The 27,917-nt window shown below is 42.4% G+C and overlaps 1 protein-coding gene across 2 annotated transcripts in view; it reads right to left on the bottom strand.

Moving 5' to 3' along the window:
- Positions 1-27,680, bottom strand: part of Virma (vir like m6A methyltransferase associated) — a 64,928-nt gene extending 37,248 nt beyond the window's left edge. The window contains exons 1-8 of one of the 2 annotated variants that reach the window (XM_052715774.1): positions 27,548-27,680; positions 18,835-18,950; positions 13,301-13,387; positions 11,300-11,348; positions 7,680-7,848; positions 6,168-6,290; positions 5,033-5,305; positions 242-1,382 (exon numbers count right to left, since the gene is read on the bottom strand). In XM_052715774.1, the coding sequence (XP_052571734.1) occupies positions 242-1,382; positions 5,033-5,305; positions 6,168-6,290; positions 7,680-7,848; positions 11,300-11,348; positions 13,301-13,387; positions 18,835-18,950; positions 27,548-27,610 (2,021 nt within the window). In that variant the 5' untranslated portion in view covers positions 27,611-27,680. The remainder of the gene's footprint in view (positions 1-241; positions 1,383-5,032; positions 5,306-6,167; positions 6,291-7,679; positions 7,849-11,299; positions 11,349-13,300; positions 13,388-18,834; positions 18,951-27,547) is intronic. The other variant, XM_052715775.1, reaches the window with a different exon arrangement.
- Between the last annotated feature and the right edge of the window lie 237 nt (positions 27,681-27,917).

Genomic DNA, 27,917 nt, shown 5'->3' with positions numbered 1-27,917 from the left:
TGAAACAAGCACTGTTCTTCTTTACAATCATCTGAGTTCATAATTCGGCTTCAAACACCAACACAATGGAAGTTCATTCAAACTAATGTATTTCTGAGTTTGCTACTGAATACCTATTCCGAAATACCAAACAGCCTAACACAGCTATGTACTGCACATGAATAGGGGAAAAAAAAATCACCACATAAAATTACCTCCAGAGATTTGTGAAGTATCTTTCCCAAGACCAAGTATATCTTACCTAAAGAGAACAGGGTATGGGTCATCCCTCTCTGGAGGTCCAGTAATTCGTGCTATTGTTGGGAAAGACTTAACAGGCGGCTGGATCATTGTATGAGGTGCAGTTTCCATTAAATGAAAAACCTCCTCTAAGAGACTAATAAGCTTTTCTATTTCGCCTTCACTTATATTTGAGGATTCCAAAAGGTCCATGTCCACAGAGGCTTCCACTTCATTCTCATAATCTGGGTGTGTTCGCTCGAGTCCAGCATCTGGGTCATGATCAGGTTCACTGTGGTTGGGAACAGGCGAAGTCTTCTCTGCTATATGGTCACCGAGTCTTCGGATCTCTGACAAGATCTCATAGAAATGGCATTTCTGAAGAACAGCTGAGCCAGCGGTGACAACCCTCACAGTCTGGTCCAGGAGGATGAGCTCCAGCAGTTTTTGATAGCCACTTTTCTCACTCTGGGTGCCTCTTAAAAAGGCCTCCATCCCCTCTGTCATGCTAACGACACTGTCCAAAGCTTTAAAAGCATTTAACTTAAGGGAAGATGAGACATGGTCAGCAAACAGGAGATCAAACAGTGCACTGATCACTCCTGCCTGCAGCAACTCTGTGACTCCCGGAGCCCCACACTCTGCTAACGAAGACACCAGCTTGGTCCCGGCTTTGAGCTGTCGGACATTTAAGGCTATGGGCTGGCGAAAGGCTACTTGTAAATTTAAAGCTTGCATTGTCCAGTCTACCAACTGACCAAGAGAGTCTTGTTTTATGTTTTTCAACTGCAAATAGCTTAATCCTTTTATAATCAAACTTGGAATTTCCTCTAGAGCCGTCACCCATTTTGCGCCCCTGTCTTCACGATACAGATCGAGCAGTTCAGTTAACTTCACTGAGGCTTCTATTGCCCCTGAATTTTCTTTATCTGGACCCTGATCCTTCATTCTGCTGACTTCAATTTCAAAAGTAGTCTTATATGGGCAGCTGAAATACAAGAGTGGCACTAGTTCCCTGTCATACGGGTCATATGTCATGGGAGGAACAGACGCCAGGTCTTCTGGAGTGTACTCAACATCAAAGTTTGGATACTTAAAAGTTTCACGTTCCAAGTCGGCAATTCCATCTTCATCACTCGAGATCTGCTCATAACCATCATCCCCTAAAAAAAAGTTTAAAGAGCATCTCAGTACTCCATCCCTCTTTTTTTTTGGGGGGGGGGGGTTCAAGACAGGGTTCTCTGTGTAGCTTTGTGCCTTTCCTGGAACTCACTCTGTAGCCCAGGCTGGCCTCGAATTCACAGAGATCCGACTGGCTCTGCCTCCCGAGTGCTGGGATTAAAGGCATGCGCCACCACTGCCCGGCCCATCCCTCTTTCTTACTGTAGCATGAACACTGATTGATATAAGTTTAAAGAGGATTTAAGTACTACATCATTCTTATTTACTGCATAAACTCTGATTGATCAATAACCTTTTTTATTGTAAACCAAGCATTCTGAAAGACTGATTTCCTCAAAAAAGAAAAAAAAATCAACTTTTGCTCCCACTCATAACAAGAAATTGACAACATTTATAATCTGTAATAGGATAATTATTGATAAGCTTATTAACAAATTCTTCCATTATGCATGTTAAGCTTATAATTAATTCTGTGATGATACCTTTTCCTGACAAAAATAAAATTAGAAACTGAAAATAACAAAAACACCTCTCCTAGAAGGGAAGAAATTAAGCTTAACATTCTAAAACATTTAAATCTTTTAACGTTATTTTTAATTTTGTATGTGTCTGTGTTTGGGTATGTGCACATGAGTGCCCAAGGAGGCCAGAGGTGTCAGCTACCCCTGGGCTGGAGTTACAGGCAGTTCTGAACTGCCCAATGAGGGTTCTGGGAACAAACTTGGGTGCTCTGCAAGAGGAGCTCATGCTTTTAACCACTGAGCCATCTCTCCAGGCTCTTTTGAGTTTCAGAACACACTGACTGACTTAGTTCTCGGGGTTGGGGGCCTCTTGGAGAACCTGCACTCGTGCGAACTTACCCATACAGACACACAGACATATACAGACTTAAAAATAAAATAAATATTTAGCTGGGCACGGTGGCATACTCCTTTAACCCTAACACTCAGGATGCAGAGACAGGTGGAGGAGCTCTGTTTATTGGAGGGCAGCCTGGTCTACATAGTGAGTTCTATGACACCAGGGCTATATAGTGAAACCCTGTTTAAAAAATAAAAGCCCAAAAGGCTAAATTGTTTCATGCATATTTTCTTGCTGAGTGGATTTGATGGATCAAATACACTATGAAAAACAACACAAGCAAAAAGCTAAGTTTTTCCTAAATAAAGCTTTCTTTTATTATTATTTGTTGTTGTTTACTTTTATGTGTGTATGTCGAGAATGAACCCAGAGCCTCATAAATGCTCTGCAAGTGTTCTACCCCTGACCTACACCCCCCAGCCTTTTACATTTCAAACTGCTATGGGATCCAATCTCCAATCTACAAACTTCCTGACCCAGTCTCCTGAAAAACACCATCATTCCCAGCTTGAAATAAAGCCACTATCTGGTGTCGCACACCTTTAACTCCCAAGTGGGAGACAGAGACAGGTGGATCTCTGTGAGTTCAGGGCCAGCTGGTCCAGAGTAAGTTCCAGGACAGCCAAGGCTACACAGAGAAACCCTGTCTTGAAAAACCAAAACAAATAAATAAATAAAATAAAGCTTCTTTTGTTAATCACAAAATAAGAAAAGTTTTTTTCTCTGTATCAAAACAGAATTAAAGACAAAGACATAGGTAGGTCTTATTTCCTAACAATACTAGAGCCTACTTACAAAAAAGTGAAACTGGGCTGGATGGTGGTGGCACACATGCCTTTTATTTTAGCACTCGGTTGGCAGAGGCAGGCAGATCTCTGTGAGTAAGAGGCTGAGAGGACCAAGCAGACGCCATAACAGGCTGCTCAGTCTTCTCTCAGAGAAAACAGGCCTTGGCCCCTGCTTTATGAAACCAAGCAGGCAGTTTCTGAGGAAGATCCACAAACAAAGGACAATTAATCACTGGTACCCCCGACAACAGGGACAAGGGAGACAAGACGCACCAAGCCTGGGCCACTGAGCCAGCCCCCACAGTTAGTACATGCTAGGCCAGCCAGCCTCCACAGCAGCTCTAGGACAAGGCCAGGGACTTGTCCAGGCCTGCCCAAACATGGAAAATTGTACCCTGACCAGCCTCTAACTAGCCCCGGCCAATTAGAACACACTGATATGATTGCCACTTGCTTGAGCCAATCATATCTAAACTAACTGCCCTAGGACCTCCCCTTGGCTATGCTTAAAAGGAGCCCACACATTTTTCTCAAGGTCTTCGCCATCTTGCTTTTGTGTAGGATGGGCAGCCCCAGTATACTGAATAATAAATGCTCTTGCTGATTGCATACATGGATGGTGGTCTTTTGTGGGACTTTTCCAGGACCCTAACAGAGGCCAGCCTGGTCTATAGAATTAGTTCCAGGACACTCAGGGCTACAGAGAAGAAAACTTGTCTCAAAAAAATCAAAGAAAAAGTAAAAAAATGGCCCCAAAAAGAAAATGTTTCCAGAAAATTACTCCAGTCCTCGTGACATTCCTTTGCTTACCCTTAGCAACAAACGCATAAGAAAATGAGTCTCTGGGATCTGACTCTCAAAACAAGCTGAACACATTGTAAGTCAACACATTGTCCTGCCTAGGAAAACTACTGGATGAAATGTAACTATCTGCCAGTCATACATAAGAAATATAAAAACGATGACTTGGCACTCTGGGAATGGAGGAAGCTAAAAAAAAAAGTATCACTTAATAATTTAATTATGTGTATATCTTAAAAATATAGTGAGAGTGAGGGTTGTTTTAAAATTACAGAGACATTTGTGAGCTCACAAATGAGTGTAGCGATTTAGTTCACAAATGCCCCTGTAATGCTAAAACAACCCTCACTATTTTTTTTAAAGCCAAGGCAGATCGTCACTTTGTATAAACATTTAGTATTACGTGTCATTTCTTGGCAAATTAAGAATTTAAGATATTTGAGTTAACTGACCAATCCTCAAACACACATTCTCAAACACACAACATTCTCAAACACACAACATACATACATGCAAAGATAGAAAAGGAAAAAGAACATTGTAATTACAAGATGAAGGATTTTCAGAAAAAAATACTGTAGGAGGCTGATGCTCATACATCTTCTCCAGAGAACCAGAGTTCAGTTTCCAGCACACATATCAGGGGCTCACAACCACCTATAACTCAGTTAACCAATTAGCTAAATTAATAACCAATTAACTCAAATATCTCACTTTTTTTAAAAAAACTCAAACCTAATCAAAGGATTGCACCATTCAGCCACATATACTTATAACTGAGCTATACAGACAGACAAATTTCTAAAAATATCATAACATGTTGTTAAAGTATCTCTGGGCCATCTATCTTTAGAAAGTTGGCCCAGGTTATGATATATCATTGCTTACTCTAAAAATAGCCTACTTTGAGATCCTGCTTCCCTGGCTAATGCTCATGATACCAAGTAGCAGCTCATGCATAAGCCAAAGAAAACCTCTCCCCAGGGAGACTGCAGAGTCAGGCACTTTAGGCTGGTTAGTTAAAGAGGAAGAAACCTCATCTGCTATCATGTCTTATGGCCAAATCACACCACTGACAGGGCTCCTCCAGCTCATTTACCGCTACTGTAAACTCCACAATACTCAAAGCTACATGAAGTCAAGTCTAGTACTTAAAATCAAAGTCCTAGCTAAAATCCCACCTTCACCTTCTTCATCCTCTTCACCTTCTTCCTCTTCCTCTTCCTCCTCATCATCAGGGATACTGTCTACTGTATGGCAGTCATCCTCATCTTCATCCTCTTCTTCCTCTACATCCACATCATCTTCATCATCCTCTCCTTCTTCTTGCTGTTCCTCTTCTACTTCCCCTTCATCAGAATACTGACCCTCCTGGGGGACGGAATTCCGATCTGGAGAAATGGGCTCAAAGTAGTCCTCTCTATGGGGAACATCCTCTTCTTTGTCACCAGACACTGAAAAAATGAGATTGAAAGCAGATTATTCAGTGGTTTAAACTCACGAGCCAGCAGGACTGGAGCCTACAACCACACAGTGCATGTTGGATGTTTTAGCTCACAAATGCCCTTTTTAAAGGATGGTAGATTATTAACCTGAGACTGCTATGGTGACATATGCTTCTAATCCTAGCACTTGGGAAAGGAGTTCAAGGACAGTCTAAGTTCCATGGCAAATCTGAGACCACCCTAGACTTTGGGAAGCCCTCACTCAAAATAAAAACAAGTCCCACTCAGAGTTTACATTATATAATTTCATTTACTGACAATTAATAAAGTACACTATTTTATAGTGCTTTATGCTCTGCAGTATACATTAAATCCTTTTCTTTTTAGTTTTTAAATTAGTAAGCTGGTTTGTTTGGTTTTTTTTTTAACCAATACACACTACTTATTTCTAACTGCTATATACTACCATGTTACATCAATACTCTATTTTCAAAGCACTGTGGGTATAACTTCAAATTAACTTTTTTTTTAAAACAAATTTCTCTGCCAATAGGAAAACCACAGAGTACCTGACAGGATAAGGGAGTTTGGGGAGAAGAGGCCAATCATCAAGACTTGATACCTCATGTTTTTCTTTAATTAATAAGCACCACTTTGAGCTGGGCATGGTGATGCACACCTTTAATCCCAAAACTCGGGAGGCACAGACAGGTGGATCTCCGAGTTCAAGGCCAGCCTAGTCTATAAAGTAAGTTCCTAGACAGCCAGGGCTATAGAGAGAAACCGTGTCTCAAAAACCTTGAACAAAACGAAACAGAAGCACCACACATCACTAGTGGGTGGGGAGGAGAACCTAGCAGAGGTTTGACACCTGGCAACGACATAGGATCATCCTCCTCATCATCAGGTGGAGGAGGGCCTGGAGGAGTTCTTGGTCCGCGCGGTTGGGGTCTTGGAGGACTTCCATTAAATTGATCTTCTTTCTCTCCATCAGCTATATATGGGAAACACAATGTTGAAACTATTAAAGTATATTGATATGAATTTATGAAAACAAATTTTTATCATCTGAACTTATCCTCAGAACTGAACAATAATATAAACTTTTCCTGCATGGAGACGTCATAAAAATTTTGCTAACTGATCTAGAAACCTAGAATTTTTAACTGCCCGCACACCAAAATACAATATAATATAGGGCAACACCCTAGAAATATGCAGACTTATTTTCAAATAGGATAGTATTGCTGTGGGATGTCTTTCTGTATGCTGTGAATATGTGTTGCTATGACTACAGATAAAGAAGCTGCTCTGGCCCATGGCCAGTCAGGTTATAGCCAGGCAGGAAATCCAGGAGAGAGACAGAAAGAAAAAAAGCAAGGGAAACACCAGGCCTGTCCATCAAGTAACAACATGCCAGCAGACCTGTAAGCCACGGAACACCAGGCAAAACATAGATGAATAGAAATGGGTTAATTTAAGATATAAGAGCTAGCTAGCAAGAGGCCTGCCGTTTGTAAATAGTATTAAGCCTCTGAGGGATTATAAGTGGGTGAGGGATCTCTGGTCCGGGCAGGACAGGACAAACCTTCCGAATACATAGTATAGACCAATGTTCTACTTTAACAACTGAAAATTAGAAATGACTCAGATGTCTTTCAATGGATGTAAGGTTAAAAAAAGACTGTGATATGGATTGGGGGTGAAATTCAGTGACAAAGCATGTGCTCAGCTAGCACAAAGTCCTGGGTTTGAATCCTAGCACCTCAAAAAAATTCGGTAAATGTAATACACACTCACACACGTAAGGCTCTGATAAAGAGAAAATGTAAAGCATATTCTTTTCTCACAAAGAACTTACAATCTGTTAAAAAAAATAAAAATGCTTTACCAGTACAAAAAAATAAAGTGTCAAAAAAGAGAGAGAAAAAAAATTCATTCAAATAAATTTGAAATCCATTCCTAAAAATATACATAAAGATTCCAGGAATACATATCAAACTTCCTAACTATTCTCCAATTCTTTTAGAGATAACTTTCTTAAATAAAGAAAAATTAATAAACAAACTAGGCACTGTGAAGCCTACCTATAATCACAGAGATCAAAACCAGGAGGCAGAAAGACAGTAAGCTAGAGGCCAGGCTGGGCTACAGATTGAGGCTCTGCCTCAATAATAACACACACACATACATACATACATACATACGTACATACACATACACGGGGGGGGGGGGGGGGGGGGGGGGGGGGGCGGGGGAGGACACAGACATGATTAACTACTGGGAATGCATTACTTTCAATGGGGCCAATGAGGGAGGGAGGCTTTTCTTGCTATAATAGAACATAACAGCCTCACTAGGGAAAGCAAATCAAACTTCTCACCGTGCTTTGTATTCCTTTTCAAAGTCGACTGTGGCTGCGGAGGAGGTGGAGGTGGAGGAGGAGGTGGTGGAGAGTCTCTGTCATGGCTTATCACTCTATCTACTGATCCATAGATTGCCAGGGTCAGACAGTTGTACCAGCCTCTTAGCACCAGACCATCAGTATTTACCTGGTTTTTAGGGATGGTGAAAGATCTCAAATTAATGTTTTAATAGGCCAAAAGCAAAGTGATATTAAATTAGTTTATGGTTCAGCTAAAGTCTTTAAAGTACTGCTAAATAACTGGAGGTTTGGCTCAGCAGTTATAAGTGTTTACAACATTTCCAGAAGACCTTAGTGGAGTTACCACCACCCACATTAGGGGGCTCACAAGTACCAGTAACTCTAGCTTCTGGGGTGGGGTGTCTGGTGCCCCCTTCTGGTCACCACAGGCACTGCACTTAAGCTTTAAGAACACATACCCATACACTGATACACACATATACACAGAATTAAAAATAATAAAATCTTTTTAAAAAAAGAAATAAGAGGCTGGAGAGATGGTTCAGCAGTTAAGATTGGGATCCTATTCCCAGGACACAAGTCATCTCACAACCATCTGTAACTCCAGTTCCGGGGAATCTGATGCCTTCTTCTGGCTTTCATGGACACTACATGCATGTGGTACACAGACATACATGCAGGCAAAACACCCAGTTGCATAAAAACAATTTTTTGTTGTTGTTGTTTTTAAAAGACAGGATTTCCTTGTGTAGCCCTGGCTATCCTGGAACTAGCTCTGTAGACTAGGCTAGTCTTGAACTCACAGAGATCCGCCTGCCTCTGCCTCAAGTGCTGGGATTAAAGGTGTGTGCCACTACTACCTGGCAAACTTATCTTTCTTAAAAAAAATTTTTTTCTTCCCAAAAGACCAAAGACTACCCATATCATTAGTCTTCAGTATTTCCTTATAAACTGAATAAACATAAAAAGTTGCACTTTTTCAGATCATAATCACTAGCTCCGCACATTAACTGTAAGGGTGGTCACAATCATCACTCCCTTAACAAAAAAGCGAGTGTGTGAACAACAGCCCGCACTGCAGCCAGGCACGGCAGTGTATGCCGGCTATCCCAGTGCTTGGGAGAGGTTGGGGCAGAAGGGCAGCAGGCTAACAGGGACTGCAGTGACCCTGCCTCAAACAGACATAAAAAGTGATGAGGGTTGAATGCAAGTAATGGATGCCAATTATGAAAGACACCGTAAAGCTAAATGTTCTTTTGTTTTTTGGGGGTTTTTTTGTTTGTTCTAATTCTGTCATGGATTTTTGTTTGTTTTGGTGGTGGATTAGTACACAAAACATATTTAATACTGAAAGTATAAACTTTAACGAGAAGCTTCGCAGCTCCTGTTCTAACTGTAGAAGTTCACTGGGATGGACATACAGACTCGAGTCTGTTCAATTTGGATGTGTGATGTTTTGTTTTGATTCATTTCCTTTTGTGCGTGTGTGTGTGTGTGTGTGTGTGTGTGTGTGTGTGTGTGTGTGTGTGTTTTGTTTTCGGGGGGTTTTACTTTGTTTTGTTTTTTTTTCTTTTCCCGGTTTGTTGAAACAGAAATTTCTCTGTGTAGCCCTGGCTGTCCTGGAACTCACGTTGTAGACCAGGCTGGCCTCAAACTCACAGAGATCTGCCTGCCTCTACCTCTTGAATGCTGGGGCTGAAGGTGTGTACCACAACCTGTCCCAGAACCCAAAGCCCTTGACTTCTCGGGTCTCTCCGCAGTCCACCTTCCTGTGAAGACCAGGTGTCATGGGTCACCGAAGCCCTCTCTGGAGGCACTATAGGAGGAGCGCAATCACGAATCTCCCGGGCAGACTCTCCAGGGAACCTGGAGAAAAGCTCCAAGACTAGACCCAGGGACTGACTATGAACTCTAAGCAGATATCCCACTGCAAAGCTGGGTGTGGTGCACACCTGTAATCCCAGACAGGCAGGAGGACCGGAACTGAAAGGTCAGCGATGGCAATGTAGTAATCCTGAGGTTATCCTGGGCTGCATGAGACCGTGTCTTAAAAAAATAAAAACTGGGCTAGAAAAACAGCTCAATGTTTAGCATTTGCTAAACCCAAGATTAGATCCCAGTACCCACAGAGTGATGCACAAACACCTGTAACTTCAGCTCCAGAGGATCCAGCACCCTCTTCTGACCTCCACTGCTACCAGCACATTCATGAGCAGCACGCATACACACAGATACACACATACAACACAGACACACAAACACACACAAACAAAATAATAACATTTTTTTCATTTTAAAGATATTTAAATTTACTTTAATTAGTGAGTCTTCTTGTATCTGTGCACGAGTGCAGTGCTCATGTAGGTCAGAGGCAACAGGTTGATCTCTTGGAGCTGGAGTTATGGGGGGCTGTGAGCCACCTGACATGGGTGCTGGGAACTGAACTCATGTCCTCTACAAAAGCAGTACACATTCTTAATCACTGAGCCAGCTCTTCAACACCCAAAATAAAAATACATTCTTAAAAATAAAAATAAACAAAAAGCAAAAGAGGAATCCTACTGGAAGGAAGATAAACAGATGAAAGTGAATTTGTATAAACAGGATGCAAAGGACTAAATACATATACCTCAGAGTAAATTCTCAAGCTAAGTGGTTGCACATTATTTCTGTATTTCAGATCTTCTATTATATGAGTCTAGAATGACATTTGGTACATAAAGAAATAAAACAATTATTGATGTGAAAGAATATGAAAAGTATATTTCTAAAAAAAAAAAAACTTTTAAAATAAAGAGTCTAGACAGATGGTGCAGAAGAGCAAGAACTCTTCTTGCAGAGGACCTGAGTTCGATTCCCAGCACCCACATCAGGCAGCTCACAACTGCCTGTGAGTTTAGCTCCAGGGGGATCTAGGGACACACACATACACATACCCACATACAGATACATATGAGTAATTTTTTAAAAATAAACCTCTTAAAAAAAAAAAAAACAAAAAACCTTTAACAGAACACAGTAGTATCCAGTAATAATCTACTGCCCTGAACACTATGAACTTGTCTACCCAAATAAAAGAGAAGATTAAATGCTGATCTCTTCCAGATTCAGGACTAAAACCATAGAAAAGAGATCTCAAAGCTCTTTATCTTTAGACTTGTTTATTTTGTCTGCATGGGTATTTTGTCTGTGTGGATGCATGTGCACCACACGTGTCTGCATGGGTGTTTTGTCTGTGTGGATGCATGTGCACCACAAGTGTGCCTGGTGTCAATGGAGCTCAGAAGGTGTCAGGTCCTTTGGAACTGGAATTATAGATGGCTATGCCCCATCACATGCTTGGAACCAAGCCCAGGTCAGTCCTCTATGAGACCAACAAGTGCTCTTAACCTTGGAGCCATCTCTGCAGCCCCAGTACTTTATTTCATATGTAGCATAAAATTGTGCAAGCTCTTTAGACAGAGAACAATGGCATTTTAAAACAGCTTTTAACTGCAAGATGCAGACAAGAGGTAACATCTTGGAATACTGGTCCAGTTCTGTCTTACTGACTTACTTAAAACTGAACAGAAATAAGAAAAGAAGAAACAAGGTAAAAAAGTAACATCTATAATTACCTTTGAGTTAGGTCTAAAGATGATAGAAGTATTCTCATCATATTCCAGGCTGTGAAAAGGGGTAAGAATAAACATAAAGGCTCAAATACTAATTTTACAAATTACGAAGTTTTGGCTGACGAGATGACTTATCGGGTAACAGTACTTTATTAGTCTGATGACCTGAGTTCAATCCCTGGAACCTACATAAAGGTGGAAGGGGAAAACCAACTCCACAAAGCTGTGCTCTGACCCTCATCATGCCATGTACATGTAAAACTAATAAAGATGGTGCTGTGGAAAGTCTCTGTGGCCCTGTCCTGGGGTCTCAGCCCTAGACAGGCCAGGCTGTGTTAAGAGTGCTGAAGGGTAGTTGCTGAAGGGGCTGGACCTGGGGTTGAACCTTGGACGCTCCCAGACACAGACTGGGCCCACAGCAGATGTGCTACAGTGACCTATGTTTATTATTTCCTGTAATATTTAAGAACTGCTTAAAAGAACACAATAACGCACATTACTGAAACGGCTAATGAATTTCTTTCTCTCTCAAGAATGGCAGGGGCTTCTGTTGTTCTTACATGCAAGAACTAGAGTAGACAATTTCCTGTGGTCTATACACTGGGTATTACAAAGGCATTAGAAATAATCTGGCAGCCTTGTCTACCACACGTCAGGCGCTTTATGAAGTGTTGGTCTGTTGGGAGAACTTGTACATTTTTTTAATAACTCAAAATCGTAAGGAAACCAGTGTTTAACTTTATATTGAGGTGCCCAAGTTGGAATGAAAGTGGTATTAAAAACAAAAATAGCCGGGCGGTGGTGGCGCACGCCTTTAATCCCAGCACTCGGGAGGCAGAGCCAGGCGGATCTCTGTGAGTTCGAGGCCAGCCTGGGCTACCAAGTGAGTTCCAGGAAAGGCGCAAAGCTACACAGAGAAACCCTGTCTCGAAAAACCAAAAAAAATAAATAAATAAATAAATAAATAAATAAATAAATAAATAAATAAATACTTTAAAAAGTTTTTCTACTTTCAAATATTTCTATGTAGTCAAATATTAAATATTTCCAAGCAACAAAAGACTGATGTAATTGGTGTGTGTTAAGCACACACATTAAGATCTTAAAAGCACCTCCACATAAATCTAATATAGACAGACAGAGAAACACATTATACTCCAACAACAAAACAATATACACTATGTGGCTGAGGATGTCATTGTGATAAGAGTGCTTGCCTGGCATGCACAAAGCCCTAAATTCAATCCCTAGCACTGCTCCCCAAAAAGTACACTGGCACCAAAATTTAAGAAAATACTCACTCTATGGTTGGGACTACAGCTCAGTATAGAGCATGTGCTTAGTTGTCTAAAGGCCTGGGCTTTAAAAATATTAAATTATCAGTGTAATTTCCTAGGAAATCGAGAGATCAGGAAAGAATGAGTGAAGTCGCTTCCTAGTAGAAACGTACTTTTTCATCTTCAAGCTGTCTTTACTTTTTTTAATGTTATAATGAGTTCTTATTAAACTCATTCAATGGTTACTTAGGCATGCAGTTTTAGTGTTTACTATGTATTAAGTAATCTAAAAAGGGCCTATCTACTGCTAAGTCTCATCTGACAGTCTGGCCATGAAGCAAGCTGAGCAGCAGAGTGGTATAAAAGTGAGCTACCAAGTACTAGTTCTTGCTGCTAATAGAATTTTTAAGAATCGAAATGTTGCCTTTTCCAGATCAGGTTAGTAAAAAATCATGTGTATAATATGTGTTTATAATAATAGTGACGTGTTTATGATGCATGCACACACAAGTAAAAAAGAAAGAAGATGGCTATTATTTCATACAATTAAGTTTTTATTTTGTTAAGATCTCTCAGGAGTTCAGCAATTCTTTCATGATGCCCACAGGGAAAATTAAATCCTGAATTCTTGTGTCTACCACCAGATACTTCCTTCTATCTATATAACAAAAGGGTTTTCTTTGCGACTCAGTAAGGTTTCCAATAAAGTTATCTAGAACATACATACCTTCCCAACCTATCAAAAACTGGAGCACTTGGTTTGCTTACATTATTGAAGAATAAGTCTAGTTGAAATGTGTGTGGAGATGTCTCCCTGGAAATCAAACAAGGACAAAACGTCAACGTCAGCATTTTTAACAATTAGTTCCTACAGTAAAACAAAAAAACCACAGGAAGTACAAAATCCTGAGCAATTCTAAGACCTGGAAAAAATACTCCTCAGATTTAAATAACAAAAAAAGCAAATGACTTGCATATTTTAACAAAATTCTATCCAGTCCTTAAGTAAGTCATATAAGTATTATTAAAATTGAACTTTAATCTTAGCACTCAGGAGGTAGAGGCAGGTGGATCTCTGTAAGTTCAAGGCCAGCCTGGTCTACAAAGCTAGTTCCAAGACAGCCAGAGCTACATATGTCCTTCCGCCTGCTACTTAAACATCTGTGTCAGGGATACAGCTGAGCTCCTGCCTAGGATGCAGAAGGCTCTGGGTCCAATCTCCAACACCACAAAACTTAAACAAAAACAATCGAAGACAATGTGACTATACCTGACTTCCACAATGTAATGACTTAAAAACCTAGATTTGCCGGGCGTTGGTGGCGTACGCCTTTAATCCCAGCACTCGGGAGGCAGAGGCAGGTAGATCTTTGTGAGTTCAAGACCAGCCTGGCCTACAGATCGAAATCCAGGAAAGGCATAAAGCTACACAGAGAAACCCTGTCTCGAAGAAAAAAAAAAAAAAAAACAAAACCTAGATTGATGTCAGATGGCACATTATAAAACTAACAGGGCCAGCAAAATGGCTCACCTGGTAAAGGCTCCTGCCACCAAGCCTAGTAACGTCAATTCAAGGCCCAGGACCCACGCAATGAAGAAAAAAACCATCTCCTGAATGTTTTCCTCCAATTTCCACACACACACCGTGGCATACACACACCCTCACATCCTCCCCCTCAATTTTTTAAAATAAATTTTAAAAAAACAAAACAAAACAAAAAACCACCTGTAATCCAAAGCCAGATTTGGTGGTATGTGCCTGTATACCCAGCACTTAGAAAGGTGAAACAGGAAGGCTGCTGCAAGTTCAAGACCAGCCTGGGCTATATAGTGAAAACCAAGTCAGTAAGTAAGGAGCAAACCAGGGGCTGGAGAGACCGACCACTCAGTCGTTAGAAGCAAGCACTGCTCCTGCAGAGGACCCAAGTGTGGATCCCAGTAACCACCTGGGCAGCCCACAACTGCAGGCAACGCTAGCTCCAGGGGCTTCAACTTCCTCTCTGGCCTCCATGGGCACCTGCGCGTGCTCGCACTCTCACTCTCTCTGCTCTCTCTCTGTCACACACATATACACGCACAGAGAGAGAGACAGAGACAGAGAGACATATCGACACAATTACAAATAAAAATGAATCTTTTAAAAAACAATCAAGCCAGGTGGTGGTGGTGCACGCCTTTAATCCCAGCACTTGGGAGGCAGAGGTAGGAGGATCTCTCTGAGTCTGAGGCCAGCCTGGTCTACAGAGCTAATTCTAGGACAGCTGAAGTTACACAAAGAAACCCTGTCTTTTTTGTTTGTTTTGGTTTTTTGTTTTGTTTTGTTTGTTTTTTGTTTTCGAGACAGGGTTTCTTTGTGTAGCTTTGCGCCTTTCCTGGAACTCCCTCTGTAGCCCAGCCTGGCCTTGAACTCAGAGATCTGCCTGGCTCTGCCTCTTGAATGCTGGGATCAAAGGCTTGCGCTACCACCGCCCAGCTCAGAAACCCTGTCTTGAAAAACTAAAATCAAAACCAAACAAAGCAATAAAATGAAATAAAATTTAGGATCCTCCTTTCAGGATAAAGATATTACAGGAATTTTGTACTGACCTATCTATTTCTGAGTTTTACAGAGAGGAAAAAAAGATATGTAAGGTATGTTGCACAAGTATCATTTGATTTCCAGCATTACTTTCCAGCTTAAGATTCCAGGCTTCAGGACATCAAGATGGCCCATCATGTAAAACTGCTGCTACGACTCTGGGACTCACATAGTGGGAGGAGAGAATTGATTACCTGAAGGTGTCCTATGATCTCCACCAATGACCCACATAGAAACATAAATAAGTACGTAATAAGAATTTGTAAAAGGATTCCCTACAGGTTTCTTCTTATGTTTGTACTATTCCATTAATCCTTAATTTTATCCTTCTACAAGTTAACCATGTGTAAATGTTTCTGGTACGTTCCTATCTGGAGTTATTACAACACAAGGAGCCATTCACCCCCAGCTAAGAAAACAGGGAGAATAGAGAAAACACAGTAAGTATCCTACCTACACACTGTAGCGAGTGCAAGAGATTTACTTTTCCTGCTCTGGTGGCCAGCCTCCAAGATGTCTCCAGTGGCCCACATGCTTCCTGTTACTCACAACCTGTAGTCCCCTCCTACACTGTACTAAAATACATAACTAGGGGAATATAGGAAAACTATAGTGTGTCACCTCTAGAAATTACAGAACACACTAAAGGAGGCTTCTTCCTAGGGACGCTCACTTGCACAGCACTCACTCCAGAGGAAGCTTTGCCATGATGTGAGGATCCATCTCCATGGAGAATATCTGCTACCAAGGAACTACAACTTGCTACCAGCATTCATGTAAGTAAGTAAGCGTCCAAGCAAACTCTCCAGCCCCACTCCCACCTGAGACAGCCATTCCAACTTCCTCTGGAGTACAAAAACACGAAGGAACTGCTTGCTTAGCCACTGGCAGCCACTGACCCTGAGAAACAATGGGAGGAAGACATATTTATTGTTTTATGTTGCTCTTTTATCTGTCTGCAGTGCCGAGGACTGAAGCCTCAAGCAGCTAGACAAGACTCTACCACTGAGCTATATTCCCTTTCCAAATTTACTGCCTAAAACGTAACTGCAGTCATTTCATTTGTTACAGAAAGATAACAGGTCTTTCAAGACAGGGTTTCTTTGTGTAGCTCTGGCTGCAGCTCTGGGATTAAAGGCGTGTACCACCACCGCCCAGCCCAATAACAGGTCGTTCTTTACCAAGAATATAATTAATAATATAATAAATATTCATTACCTCATCTTTCCCACTCTACATACATCATATATCTCCCTTTCTCAGAGAACCAGAGGAAGTACATAGGAAAACAATGAGGCTCTCCGTGTGTGTGTGTGTGTGTGTGTGTGTGTGTGTGTGTGTGTGTGTGTGTGTGTGTTGTAAAGGCTAAAGGTTAATGTCAGATGCCTTCTTCAGTTAGCTTTCCACCTTGTTTGTAAGACAGTCTCTTGGGAAGCTGGAGCTCGCCATTTCACCTAGACTGGCCAGCAAACCCCAGGAGTCCTGTGTGCTTTCTCAGTGCTAGGACTGCAGCTCACGCTATCACACACACTTCTCTTTTAACATGGGTGCTAAGGATTGAACCCAGGTCCTCACCCTTGTGCATCAAGCACTTTACCAGTGGAGTCATACTAGTCCCTCCACACCTTTTTGGGGGGGTGTGCATCACATCTGACTATCACGTAGCCCAGTCTGGCCTTCAAATTGCTATGTAGCTGAAGATTCTTTTTAATGTCTGATTCTCCCAAGAGCTAGAAATACACACGTGTCCACTATGCACAGATTAAGTTTCAGTTCAGTTTTTGTTGTGTTTTTTTCCAGACAGCGTCTTACATAGCCCTTGCTGGTCTTAAAACCTCTAATCCTCCAGGTTCTACGTGGTCAGTGCTGGATTACAGGTACTTACTCTTCCTTACTTTATACCATGCTTGGGATCAAACCCAGGGCTCCATGCATACTAGGCAGGCAGTCTACCACCTAAGCTAACTTTAGCCGTCCTAATTTTCTTTTCTGATTTTTCGAGACAGGGTTTCTCTGTGTAGCCCTGGCTGTCCTAGAACTAGCTCTGTAGACCAGGCTGTTCTTAAATTCACAGAGATCTGCCTACCTCTGCCTCCTGAGTGCTGGGATTAAAAGTGTACACTACCACCACCTATGGCTATATCTACTTCTATAAATAACCAACAATTTTTCACAATTAGGAAGAAATGAACTTTGACCCCAAATCCATTCCATAATATTCACCACGATGTAGCAGGTTGACTATTTTATATAATAGAAATGGAGTTACAAACAGTATCAATAAAATAAATCAATATATAAAAATAATCATTATTCACATTAAACAAAAATCAAAGCCCTCTTGTATATCAATTATTAAAGTTATCTAATGTCAGGAATAATGGTCTTACATTTTATTTCCCACCTAATCCAAGAAAGAGAAAGTAACACATAATCACTTGCTAATTCAACCAATGGCTTATTTGGAGCTACAAATTTATAAAAAGCCCTATGTACAAGGTCTGGGGAGTGGCTCCAAAGACAAATACCTGCTGCAGAAACATGGAGGCCTGCATTCGCACCCCAGCACCCTCATAAAAGCCAGGTATGTCTACACCCACACTAGGTGCAGGGGGTGAGAAGTGGGAGCATCCCAGGGGCTGGTTCATCATCCAGTCTAGCCAAACAGTTCAGTGGGAAGCACTGTCTTCAAAAAGAAGGTGGCGAGTGCATGAGGAAGACACCTGACACTGCCCTCTGGCTTCTGTACACAAACGCACTTGCATGTGTGCGCACAAAGTCCCACGGACGGTGTAAGCCAGGCACATAACACATGTCTATGATCTCAGCTACTCAGGAGACTGAGGTAGAATCCTACATTAAAGGTTGGCCTGGACAACTTAATGAGACTGTCTCAAAATAAATTTAAAGAAACAGGAAGTGAGGACAACACTGGAGAGTAGGTCAGTGGTCAACCCCTACAACCCCCAAAACAAAAATACACATTTTCAAATATTCAGACTAGGGGCTGGAAAGATGGTTCAGCAGTTAAGAGCACTTGTTACTCTTGCAGAGGACCCAAGTTCAATTCTCAGCAGCCACACACTGGCTCACAATCATCCATAAATCCAATTCCAGGGGATCCAACAATTCTTCTGACTTCTGCAGGAACCAGGCATTCACACAGTGCATATACATGCAGACAAAATACTCATATGTATATACATACATACACATATAGATATTAAACTAAGGCTCTTTTATCTTAAAAGGAAAAGTCACATCAAATCACTTCACCTGGGCTGGGAATGGAAGTCGATGATAGAATGTTTGCCTAGCATACACCCTGGATCTGAACCTTAGCACCTACCAAAAACATTAAAAGTAAGAAAAACGGCCGGGCAGTGGTGGCACACACCTTTAATCCCAGCACTCGGGAGGCAGAGCCAGGCAGATCTCTGTGAGTTTGAGGCCAGCCTGGGCTATAGAGTGAGATCCAGGACAGGCACCATAACTACACAGAGAAACCCTGTCCCAGATGGAGGTGCACACATTTAATCCCAGCACTCAGGAGAGAGAGACAGACAGATCTCTGTGAGTTCAAGACCAGCCTCGTCTATATAGTATATTCAAGGTAGTCAGGGCTTCTCAGTGAGACTGACTCAAAACACACACACGCTCACACCATATTAGAGTTGACTTACCCATATGCTCTGCTGTCAGGTAAGCCGCTGTGGGCTCGTACGCCTGGCGGTATAACTCGGACTTCATTGATATAAACCACACATGGAAAACGAACCACATCTATATGAGAACTTTGCTAAAAAGGAGGATGAAACATATTGTAAGTAAAACATTCTTTTTCAATTCAAAATACACTCTTTTTTATTTTTTTCTGCTTAAAATAACACCAACAATCTTAAAATCCAGAGATGAGGCTGTAACTCAGTTAAAGCACATGCTTCACATGTTCAACACCCCGGGTTGAATCCCCATCATTGAAAATAAAGTCCATGTCGGTAAATATATCATTAAATTTTATGTTAATTACAATGTTGTATAAATCACTTTCTAAAAAACAGCTGATGATGGGACTGGAGAGAGAACTCAGCAGTCGAGAATGCTTGCTGTTTTTCCAAAAGGACCTGAGTTCAGTTCCCAGAATCTACCTCCAATAGTTCACAGTTCCAGGGAATCCAATGTCCTCTTCTGAATTCCAAGAGCGCCCACATATATGCGGTACACAGAGATACACACATACACGGAGGTAACTAATATTTTTAAACAGCTGATGACTTATTGTGATGATAACGTACCTAAGTAAGTCTCTCAACTGGTATCACATAAAATTTTCTGCATTACATTTACCTTCCCACTCATGTTTTGCTTAGACCAATTTCTCAGAGTCGATTCATGACTAGATATTCCAGAAACGTTTATGAATGCCTCAGCATATGGCTATATAAAACAGACAGCCATTGATGAATGAAATGGAAAGGAAGCAGGAAGTCTGGGCCACTCTCTTAGAAGGAAGGTTCAGTCTGATATTCCTTCCACCCTTTCTTCCAATATTCTGCTGCTTTTCTAGAACAGAAATGTTATGATGAGCTACCCTGGACAGTATAGGCAATACTCTAAGGATGGCAGACAATATTGACAGAGCCTCGACCCCGACACTATAAAACTGACATGTTACTCCTAGTGATTTTCAATTCTTTCCAAGATTATTTAAAGAGAAAATCCTATCCCATGTAAGGCAAAAAAAAAAAAACACCAAAACAAAACAAAAACTTTTTTACAGTTATTTTGCACACTTGAGCTACCGCAGAGATGTCAAAGAACAACAAAGAACAACTTTAAATCAGGATAACCTTGAACTTTTCCTACCTGCCTCTATCTCCTAAGTGCTGCAATTACAGGCATGTGCCACCAGGTCTAAGGTCTAGTTTTATGTGGTAAGAGAGAGCCCAGGGCTTCATGCATGCTAGGCAAGCACTGTACCAAATACACCACATCTCCAGCCCTAAAATGTCCTACTTATAAAGAAAATCTTCTGTGTTAGCTTTAACACGCACACACAGAGCAAGACATGGTTTCTCTGTGTAGCCCTGGCTGTCCTAGAACTCGATCTGCCAGCTAGCCTCGAACTCAGATCTACCTTCCTCTGCCTCCCAAATGCTGAGATTACTTGCTTGGCCTGGCTTGCTGTTATCATTTCTATTAAAAATATACTACATATATCTGCAAATTCAAGGCTAGCCTAGTCTGCACAATGGGTTCAAGGCCAACCAGAGCTACAGAGTGAGAGGCTTTGGGAGACCAGTGAATTAGGGAGAAGAACTTTCTGGGCCAAGGGGAAGAGACTCCATCAGAGGAAAGCAAACAACTCCAAAAAACTAGGAGCACAGTTCACAGGACTAGAGGGCAAACTGGGAGAAGCAAGCAGGGCTGGGGCTGAACAGAGCACAACCAACAGGATTCGAAACACTGAGATCTCCACCCACGGCCAGAGGACAGGTCCTAGTCGGTATCTCCACCTAGGATCCTTCTCCTAATCCCCAGGGGACAGCTCCAATTGAAAGTCTTCAGATACTTCCAGCCTGGCCAGTTCACCCAAAAATGCTATCACTGGTCACAAAATGCCTAACACACTGTTGCATTTGGCTGCTTGTCCTCTCACCTAACTTTCAGCTCCACCTCATTCTCCTACTGAAAAAGTCATGTGGTCTTTCTAGAATACAAACGTGTACAAAGTCCTGCTTCTTCTTATTCCTTCAGCAAAGCCAAATTCCCAGTCTCAGAAACCTGGCCTCTTTATACTCCAAATCCAAATACTGTATGTGTGAATTTCCCTGACACTCCATGCTGGTTTCTACTTCATAACCTCGTTACACTGCTCTCTCTAATCAGACTCCCTCATATCCCTCTGCCCCAACTCTCTTTAGATGTCAACTTTCTCTAAAAAGCTAAAACAAGTTAGGACAGGTCCTCTCCTTGGTGTGCCCAAAGTCCCTTATCAAACTCATTTGTCACTCTCTCTTTTTTCCTAAGCCATTAGGGCATGTGTTTCAAGACTTACTGTAAACTCAGTATCTGGCATATTCATTTAATGAAAGGACTTTTAGTAGGTGCCTAAAAAGTTAAAACCCTGGGCTGAGAAGACACTGCAATTGAAACAATGCTTGTCTAACATGCATGGAAGTCCTAGGTCTGATCCCCAGTACCACATAAACTATCAAGAAGGACCAGGGTTTCAAACTCATCTGCTAGCCTGCTGGCTCAAAAACTAAAACAAAATCTAAGACAGGTTGAGACTGAGAACTCTGGGAAGGTTTATGATACAGATCAGATTTCAAGACCATATTTTTCCACACTTACCCATAGAAGTCACTGTCAGAATACTTCAAGCTGTCTGTCTGTCTGTAACTGCCTTCTTTCTACCCTCTCCCTGAACTTCTTCGTCTACTCCTGTCATTTAAGCTGTCCTTTGTGCATAAATGATGCATAGTTTCCAACTAAACTTTAAAGTAGTGGTTCTCAACCTGTGGGTCTAGACCCCCTTCACAGGAGTCACCTAAGATTATCGGAAAACAGGGTTATTTACATCACAATTAATAACAGTAGCAAAACTACTGTTACAAAGTAGCAACAAAAATAATTTTATGGTTAGGGGTCACCACAACATGAGGAACTGTATTAAAGGGTCTCAGTGTTAGGGAGGCTGAGGACCACTGTGTTAGAGGGTCTCAGTGTTAGGGAGACTGAGGACCACTGTGTTAGAGGGTCTCAGTGTTAGGGAGGCTGAGGACCACTGTGTTAGAGGGTCTCAGTGTTAGGGAGGCTGAGGACCACTGTGTTAGAGGGTCTCAGTGTTAGGGAGGCTGAGGACCACTGTGTTAGAGGGTCTCAGTGTTAGGGAGGCTGAGGACCACTGTGTTAGAGGGTCTCAGTGTTAGGGAGGCTGAGAACCACTGTGTTAGAGGGTCTCAGTGTTAGGGAGGCTGAGGACCACTGTGTTAGAGGGTCTCAGTGTTAGGGAGGCTGAGGACCACTGTGTTAGAGGGTCTCAGTGTTAGGGAGGCTGAGGACCACTGTGTTAGAGGGTCTCAGTGTTAGGGAGGCTGAGGACCACTGGTCTAAGGGTCTCAGTGTTAGGGAGGCTGAGGACCACTGTGTTAGAGGGTCTCAGTGTTAGGGAGGCTGAGGACCACTGTGTTAGAGGGTCTCAGTGTTAGGGAGGCTGAGGACCACTGTGTTAGAGGGCCGCAGTGTTAGGGAGACTGAGGACCACTGTGTTAGAGGGTCTCAGTGTTAGGGAGGCTGAGGACCACTGTGTTAGAGGGTCTCAGTGTTAGGGAGACTGAGGACCACTGTGTTAGAGGGTCTCAGTGTTAGGGAGGCTGAGGACCACTGTGTTAGAGGGCCGCAGTGTTAGAAAGGTTGAGAACCACTGCTCTAAAGTGAAAGCCCTTCTAGACCACCTACTCCTCTCACAGTGTATTTGAACCCAGCAAATCCACTCAGACAATATTAAAGAAATAAAAATGCATAATCTAACCCCTTTGGGGTTTCTGTAAAAAGTCAGACGCATAAATCACAAGAGTTTAGTACACAGATAATAAATAATACCACTTCAAATCACGGGATGTCCAGCTGATAGTGATGAGAGACTTTTTACCGGACACCCTTTGTACTATTTAAATTTGTACCTCATACAAGTGTTACCTAGTCTAAACACAAAAGGAATTTTTCTTTAAATAAAAGTCACCTTCATGCACATTTACTGTAACAAGCTGTTAAGTGAAAAAAGAAACCACTAGCCAGTACTAGGACTTTAATACAGGAAGACATAAGCATATGTACTGGGCAATTTGGAAAATATTAATATAAAGAAATGTTATTCAACTACAAAATATAAAGTACATACTAATTTTAATAGTTTGGGGACACAGATGAAAGAAATTAACACATCAAAATACATTAGCTAATTTACCAAATAGTCTGTGCAAATCTTAGTTTAAACAATTTTTCCAAAATACATTACATGCATACTAGAGTTTTATCTTGCTTTTGTGTGTATTTGTTTGTCTGACTGAATTTGTGTGTCATGTAGCCCTGGGTGGTCTCAACCTTTCTATGTAGCCAAATATAATTTTAAAACTCCTGATCCTAATGTCTCCACCTCCTGAGAGGCACAGGCCACCATGCCCAGTTGACTTTGCAGTTTGACTTAGTTTTGTTCTTTCATTGGAACATCATTTCCTAGTAATCAAACGCTATTGGTCTGAAAAGAGTAAACTGCACTTATAAATACAGAACTGTTTATGTGAGGAAGTAACTGTTGGCAAGACCAAGGAGATGGAGAAAAGTGTTCATGAAAGCTGGGTCTATGAAAAATCATGCTTTTCCGAACTTCTAATTTTTTGTTAAAAGCTTTTTTAGTGTGTGTGTAATGTGTGCACATAAATGCCATGTATATGGAAGTCAAAGAACAACTCTGTAGTCAGTTCTCTCTTCCACCTTCATGTAGGTTCCAAGATCGAACTCAGGTTATAAAGCTAGTCTGCAAGTAAGTGCTTTTATCCACTGAGTTATTTGCCCACTCTACTTTCTTTTTTTGTTGTTGTTTTGTTTTTCAGAGACAGGGTTTCTATGTAGCTTTGCGCCTTTCCTGGAACTCGCTTTGGAGACCAGGCCAGCCTCGAACTCACAGAGATCCGCCTGGTTCTGCCTCCCGAGTGCTGGGATTAAAGGCGTGTGCCACTGCCGCCTGGCTACCCACTCTACTTTCTAATTTCTCTATAATGAAATTTAAATGTGCAGTGCCAACAGAGGCCAGAGGAAGGCATTGGATTCCTCGGAGCTAGAGTCACAGGCAGTTGTAGGCTGCCTGATGTGGATGCTGAGAACCAAACTTCTTAGGTCCCTCTGCAAGAGCAACAAGTGTTCTTAATCACTGAGCCATCTCTATGGCCCAAAGGATTTTTTTCCCCTCCAGACAGGGTTTCTCTGTGTAACGCTGGTTGTCCTGGCACTTACTCTGTAGACCAGGCTGGCCTCAAATTCAGAGATCCGCCTGCCTCTGCCTCCCGAGGGCTGGGATTAAAGGTGTGTACAACCACCACCACCAGCTTATTTTTATTATTTGAAACTACATGTACTTATATGTGCTGAGGGGAGCATGTACAGATGACTACAGGTACCCAGAATGAACCTGGGTCCTGTGGAAGAGCAGTACACACTTTTTTAAAGGTTTATTTTAGTTGTAATCATGTGTGTTTGCACATACAAGGAGATGTTGTATTCCACAGAGCTGGAGTTACAGACAGTTCTGCACCCCCTGACATGGGAACTAGGAACCAAATTCCAGTCTTCTGTAAGAGCAGTATGTGTGCTTAGCCACTGAGCCACTTCTCCAGCCCCATTTTTAAAGCAGTAGCAATACAAAGCACAATTTAGGGTTTTCCCTTTAAATGTTTATGTATACGAGTGTTTTGCCTGCGTATACTGTCTGTGCATCACATTTGAGGCAACACACATGTGCTGGTGCCCAAAGAGGTCAGAAGGGGGCATTTCATGCCCTGGAACTGAGCTGTACTACTGTGTGAACCTGAATCCTCTGCAAGAGCAACAGATGCTCTTAACTGCTGAGCCATCTTTCCAGCCCATTCAAACAACCATTTGTAATTCATCTACAACTACCTGCACCCCTTTAAGGATTCCTGTCTAAGTTTAATCAAAGTTTAACTTCCCTACCAGATTACAAATTTCTTTAAAAGCAAAGCAACTAGTCTTATTTCATTTTGACTTGTATTGCCCTCTCCTGCATAATGTGCCCTGCATGTATTTCTTCCTACTCAGTCCCACTGCAAAACGAGACGGCACAATTTTAGAGTCATGAAAAACATATATTGGTGTATTTCTTACTCCTAATAGTTATTAGGAAAAAAGCCCTAAATGGTTGTTTGGATTGATTGATTAGCTGACTGATTATGGGCCTGTGTGCCACAGTGCTTATGTGGAAGTCAGAGGTCAACCCTCTAAAGTCAGTTCAATCCTTTGAGCAAGTGGGTCCCGGAAAGAGAACTCAAGTCCTCAGTTTGGCAGCAAGCGCCTTAACTCATGGAACCATCTCACACACCTTGCTTTGGTTGATCTCTATGTGGTTCAGGAGGCCTTGAGCTTGCAATCTCCTGGATGTTAGGAATGAAGGCACACACAGCCATGCTCCAGGATGCCATTTACCTCAATGTAGCCGTGTCAGTTCAAGAAAGTCACCTAACCTTTCACCACAGCTTTGGTGTCTACAAAATGAAAACAACTTTCAAAACTAATAGAAGATCAGAAAAAATTATTAAATAATCAAAGCACTGCTCCTGGCACAGAGTAATCAATAAACGCTCCACATATCGATTCCACCTGCTAACTAGCTTTCACTGAATCTCATTTTTTCTTCCTGATCTTGCTACTTGTTTTCTCTGAACTATTCTGAGTATGACTACCTAGTGGAGTTTACTAGTCCTATAATTTCCCTGCTCAACTACTACAGGCCTCCAACAAAGAGTCGACACTATTCTTGAATATTTAAGGAGCTCCATGGTATGGCTTTAACACTACCTCTCAGGTGTGAATTCACATAGCTACTTTGGGTATAACCTAACAGAAGATTGACTACAATAGCCATCCTTCCCCACAACTATGAAACATTTCCCATTTTACCAAGACCAGGTGAATGTGCCAAATACCTTGATGAAGTCTTCCTTGATATTCACAAAAAAGGGACCTCTCTCTAAAATCTTGTTCCCTTTATGTTCACAAAGAGGGCTAAATAAGAATCAACTGCAGTCTTCCTACATCAGATACTGATTAAGAATTTTGTTTGGGCCTGCTGGTGCTGGTGGTGGTGGTGGTGCTGGTGGTGGTGGTGGTGGTGGTGGTGGTGGTGGTGGTGGTGGTGGCGGCGGCGGTGGCGGCGGCGGAACACCTTTAACCTCAGCACTCCAGAGGCAGAGGAAAGCGGGTCTCCGTGAGTTCAAGGCCAGTCTGGTCTACAGAGAGAGTTCCAGGACAGCCAGGGCTACATAGAGAAACCTTGTCTCGAAAAACAAAACAACAGGAAAAAAAAAAAAATTAACACCATGCCTGGCAACATTTAAATCTTTCTTTAAATTTTATTGTTCTCTAATTCTATAAAGAAGTTTGTTCTGGTAACAACTACTGTTGCCATTTTGAGTTTTCTCAAGTCTAGCTGGAATAATAGTCCAATAGTCACTAAATAGTGCTGTGTGACCCACTTGAAATTTGAGAATATATATAAATTCACTGTCAGTAAAACACAATAACCCAAAGCACCAACCCTTGACTTTTAAAGGCCTATAAGCCATTCCTAAGAAAACTTATCACTAACCCATTTCATTACTTCATAGAACATTTTAAACATTTTCATTCAGATATTTATTTAAACTATTATTTTCCTAGACACTGTCCTAAACACTGAACATACAACCGAGAAGGAACATCAGACACTCTACCCTAGTCTCATGGTGCGTCATACAAGAGCACTCTATAAAAACAAAAGAAAACAGGCCTCAAAGTACGGTTCTCTAGATGATTGCGTTTGCAGTGAGACAAAGAAATATGAGGCTTGCTCATTTGCTCTTTCTCCTACCCGAATTTCTCTGTGTACTTCGTTAAAGTTCATTTTTGGCTGGCTTTTGAGAACCTTCGTTAATACGCTACATTCAGTATCTTCATTTTATAAGTATCTGAAGGCCATTCTGAGACGCTCAAGAAATTCTGTACACAAGACTACTTGACACCTCACCTTCGCCCCCTGAAAACAAGAGACTTGCTTTCTGACGACAGCCTTTATTACAATTCCTTCAATTCGGCACGTTTCGCCACTATTCTCCATGCAAAGGAGATGCTCGTAGGCATGGCATGTCCTAAAAGGTGAATTCCTTCCTAAAGTATTAAAGTGCTATGACCAATTCAGCAATAAGACTGCCGTCAGAAGAGAGAGCGAAGAGAAGGACTTGGGATCGTGGGTACTCCAGCACCCTGAAGGCATCAGAACCCAGCACTGCTGTCAAAAACCAGATGCCCAAGCTCGCGCCTGCATCCCACCTGAAGTAACCGAGAACAAGGACCCTCCTCAAGACTCAATGCTGACAGGACAAAAAAAAGCACTGCCAGCAGCGAGGCTGACTCGACCGAACACGCAGGCCCCAAAGCAAAGCCTGGAAAGGCAGGGCCGCCGCCCAGGGCCACGGGGCTCGCACCGGGCTGGGGGAGGGGGTGTGGACCAGAGGCTTCCCCAGCGCGACTGCGGGAGGACACAGCCCGGACGACCCCCGACGCCGCGCCAGGGGGACCTCAGCTGAGGGGCCGTGTCGAAATCGGGTCGCGAAGCCTTACCTCAGCGCTCGGATGTTTAAAAGTATCTAAAAATAGCAGCTCCATGGACGAGTCCACCGCCATGTTTGCCGCGGGCGGGGGACGGGGAGATGACTTCCGGGGCAGCTCTCCGACCTCCCGGGCTGAGGCTCGGGCGAGGGAAAACGGCAGCACTTCCGGTAAGCCGGCCGCCGTGGCCGCAAGCCTCGGCCTATCGCAGCGCATCTTGCTGCCTCAAATCGCAGGCCCCGCCTTCTCCAGCGCGGCGCAGGGCGCCCTGTGGGAGCCCGAGGGGCCGAGAAAAGAGGGGCGGGGACTATGGCGTCCGCGGCGGTCCAAATCCGGACGTTCACTCCCGCTGCCGAGCCGCGACGCTGCGAGGGAGGCATCA

Source organism: Peromyscus californicus, unplaced genomic scaffold (genome assembly GCF_007827085.1).
Source record: "Peromyscus californicus insignis strain IS unplaced genomic scaffold, ASM782708v3 Scaffold_5__1_contigs__length_169319896, whole genome shotgun sequence".
NCBI classification, from domain to species: domain Eukaryota; kingdom Metazoa; phylum Chordata; class Mammalia; order Rodentia; family Cricetidae; genus Peromyscus; species Peromyscus californicus.
Note: the sequence above shows the minus strand (reverse complement) of the source record. Positions and strands in the feature narration are given on the sequence as shown.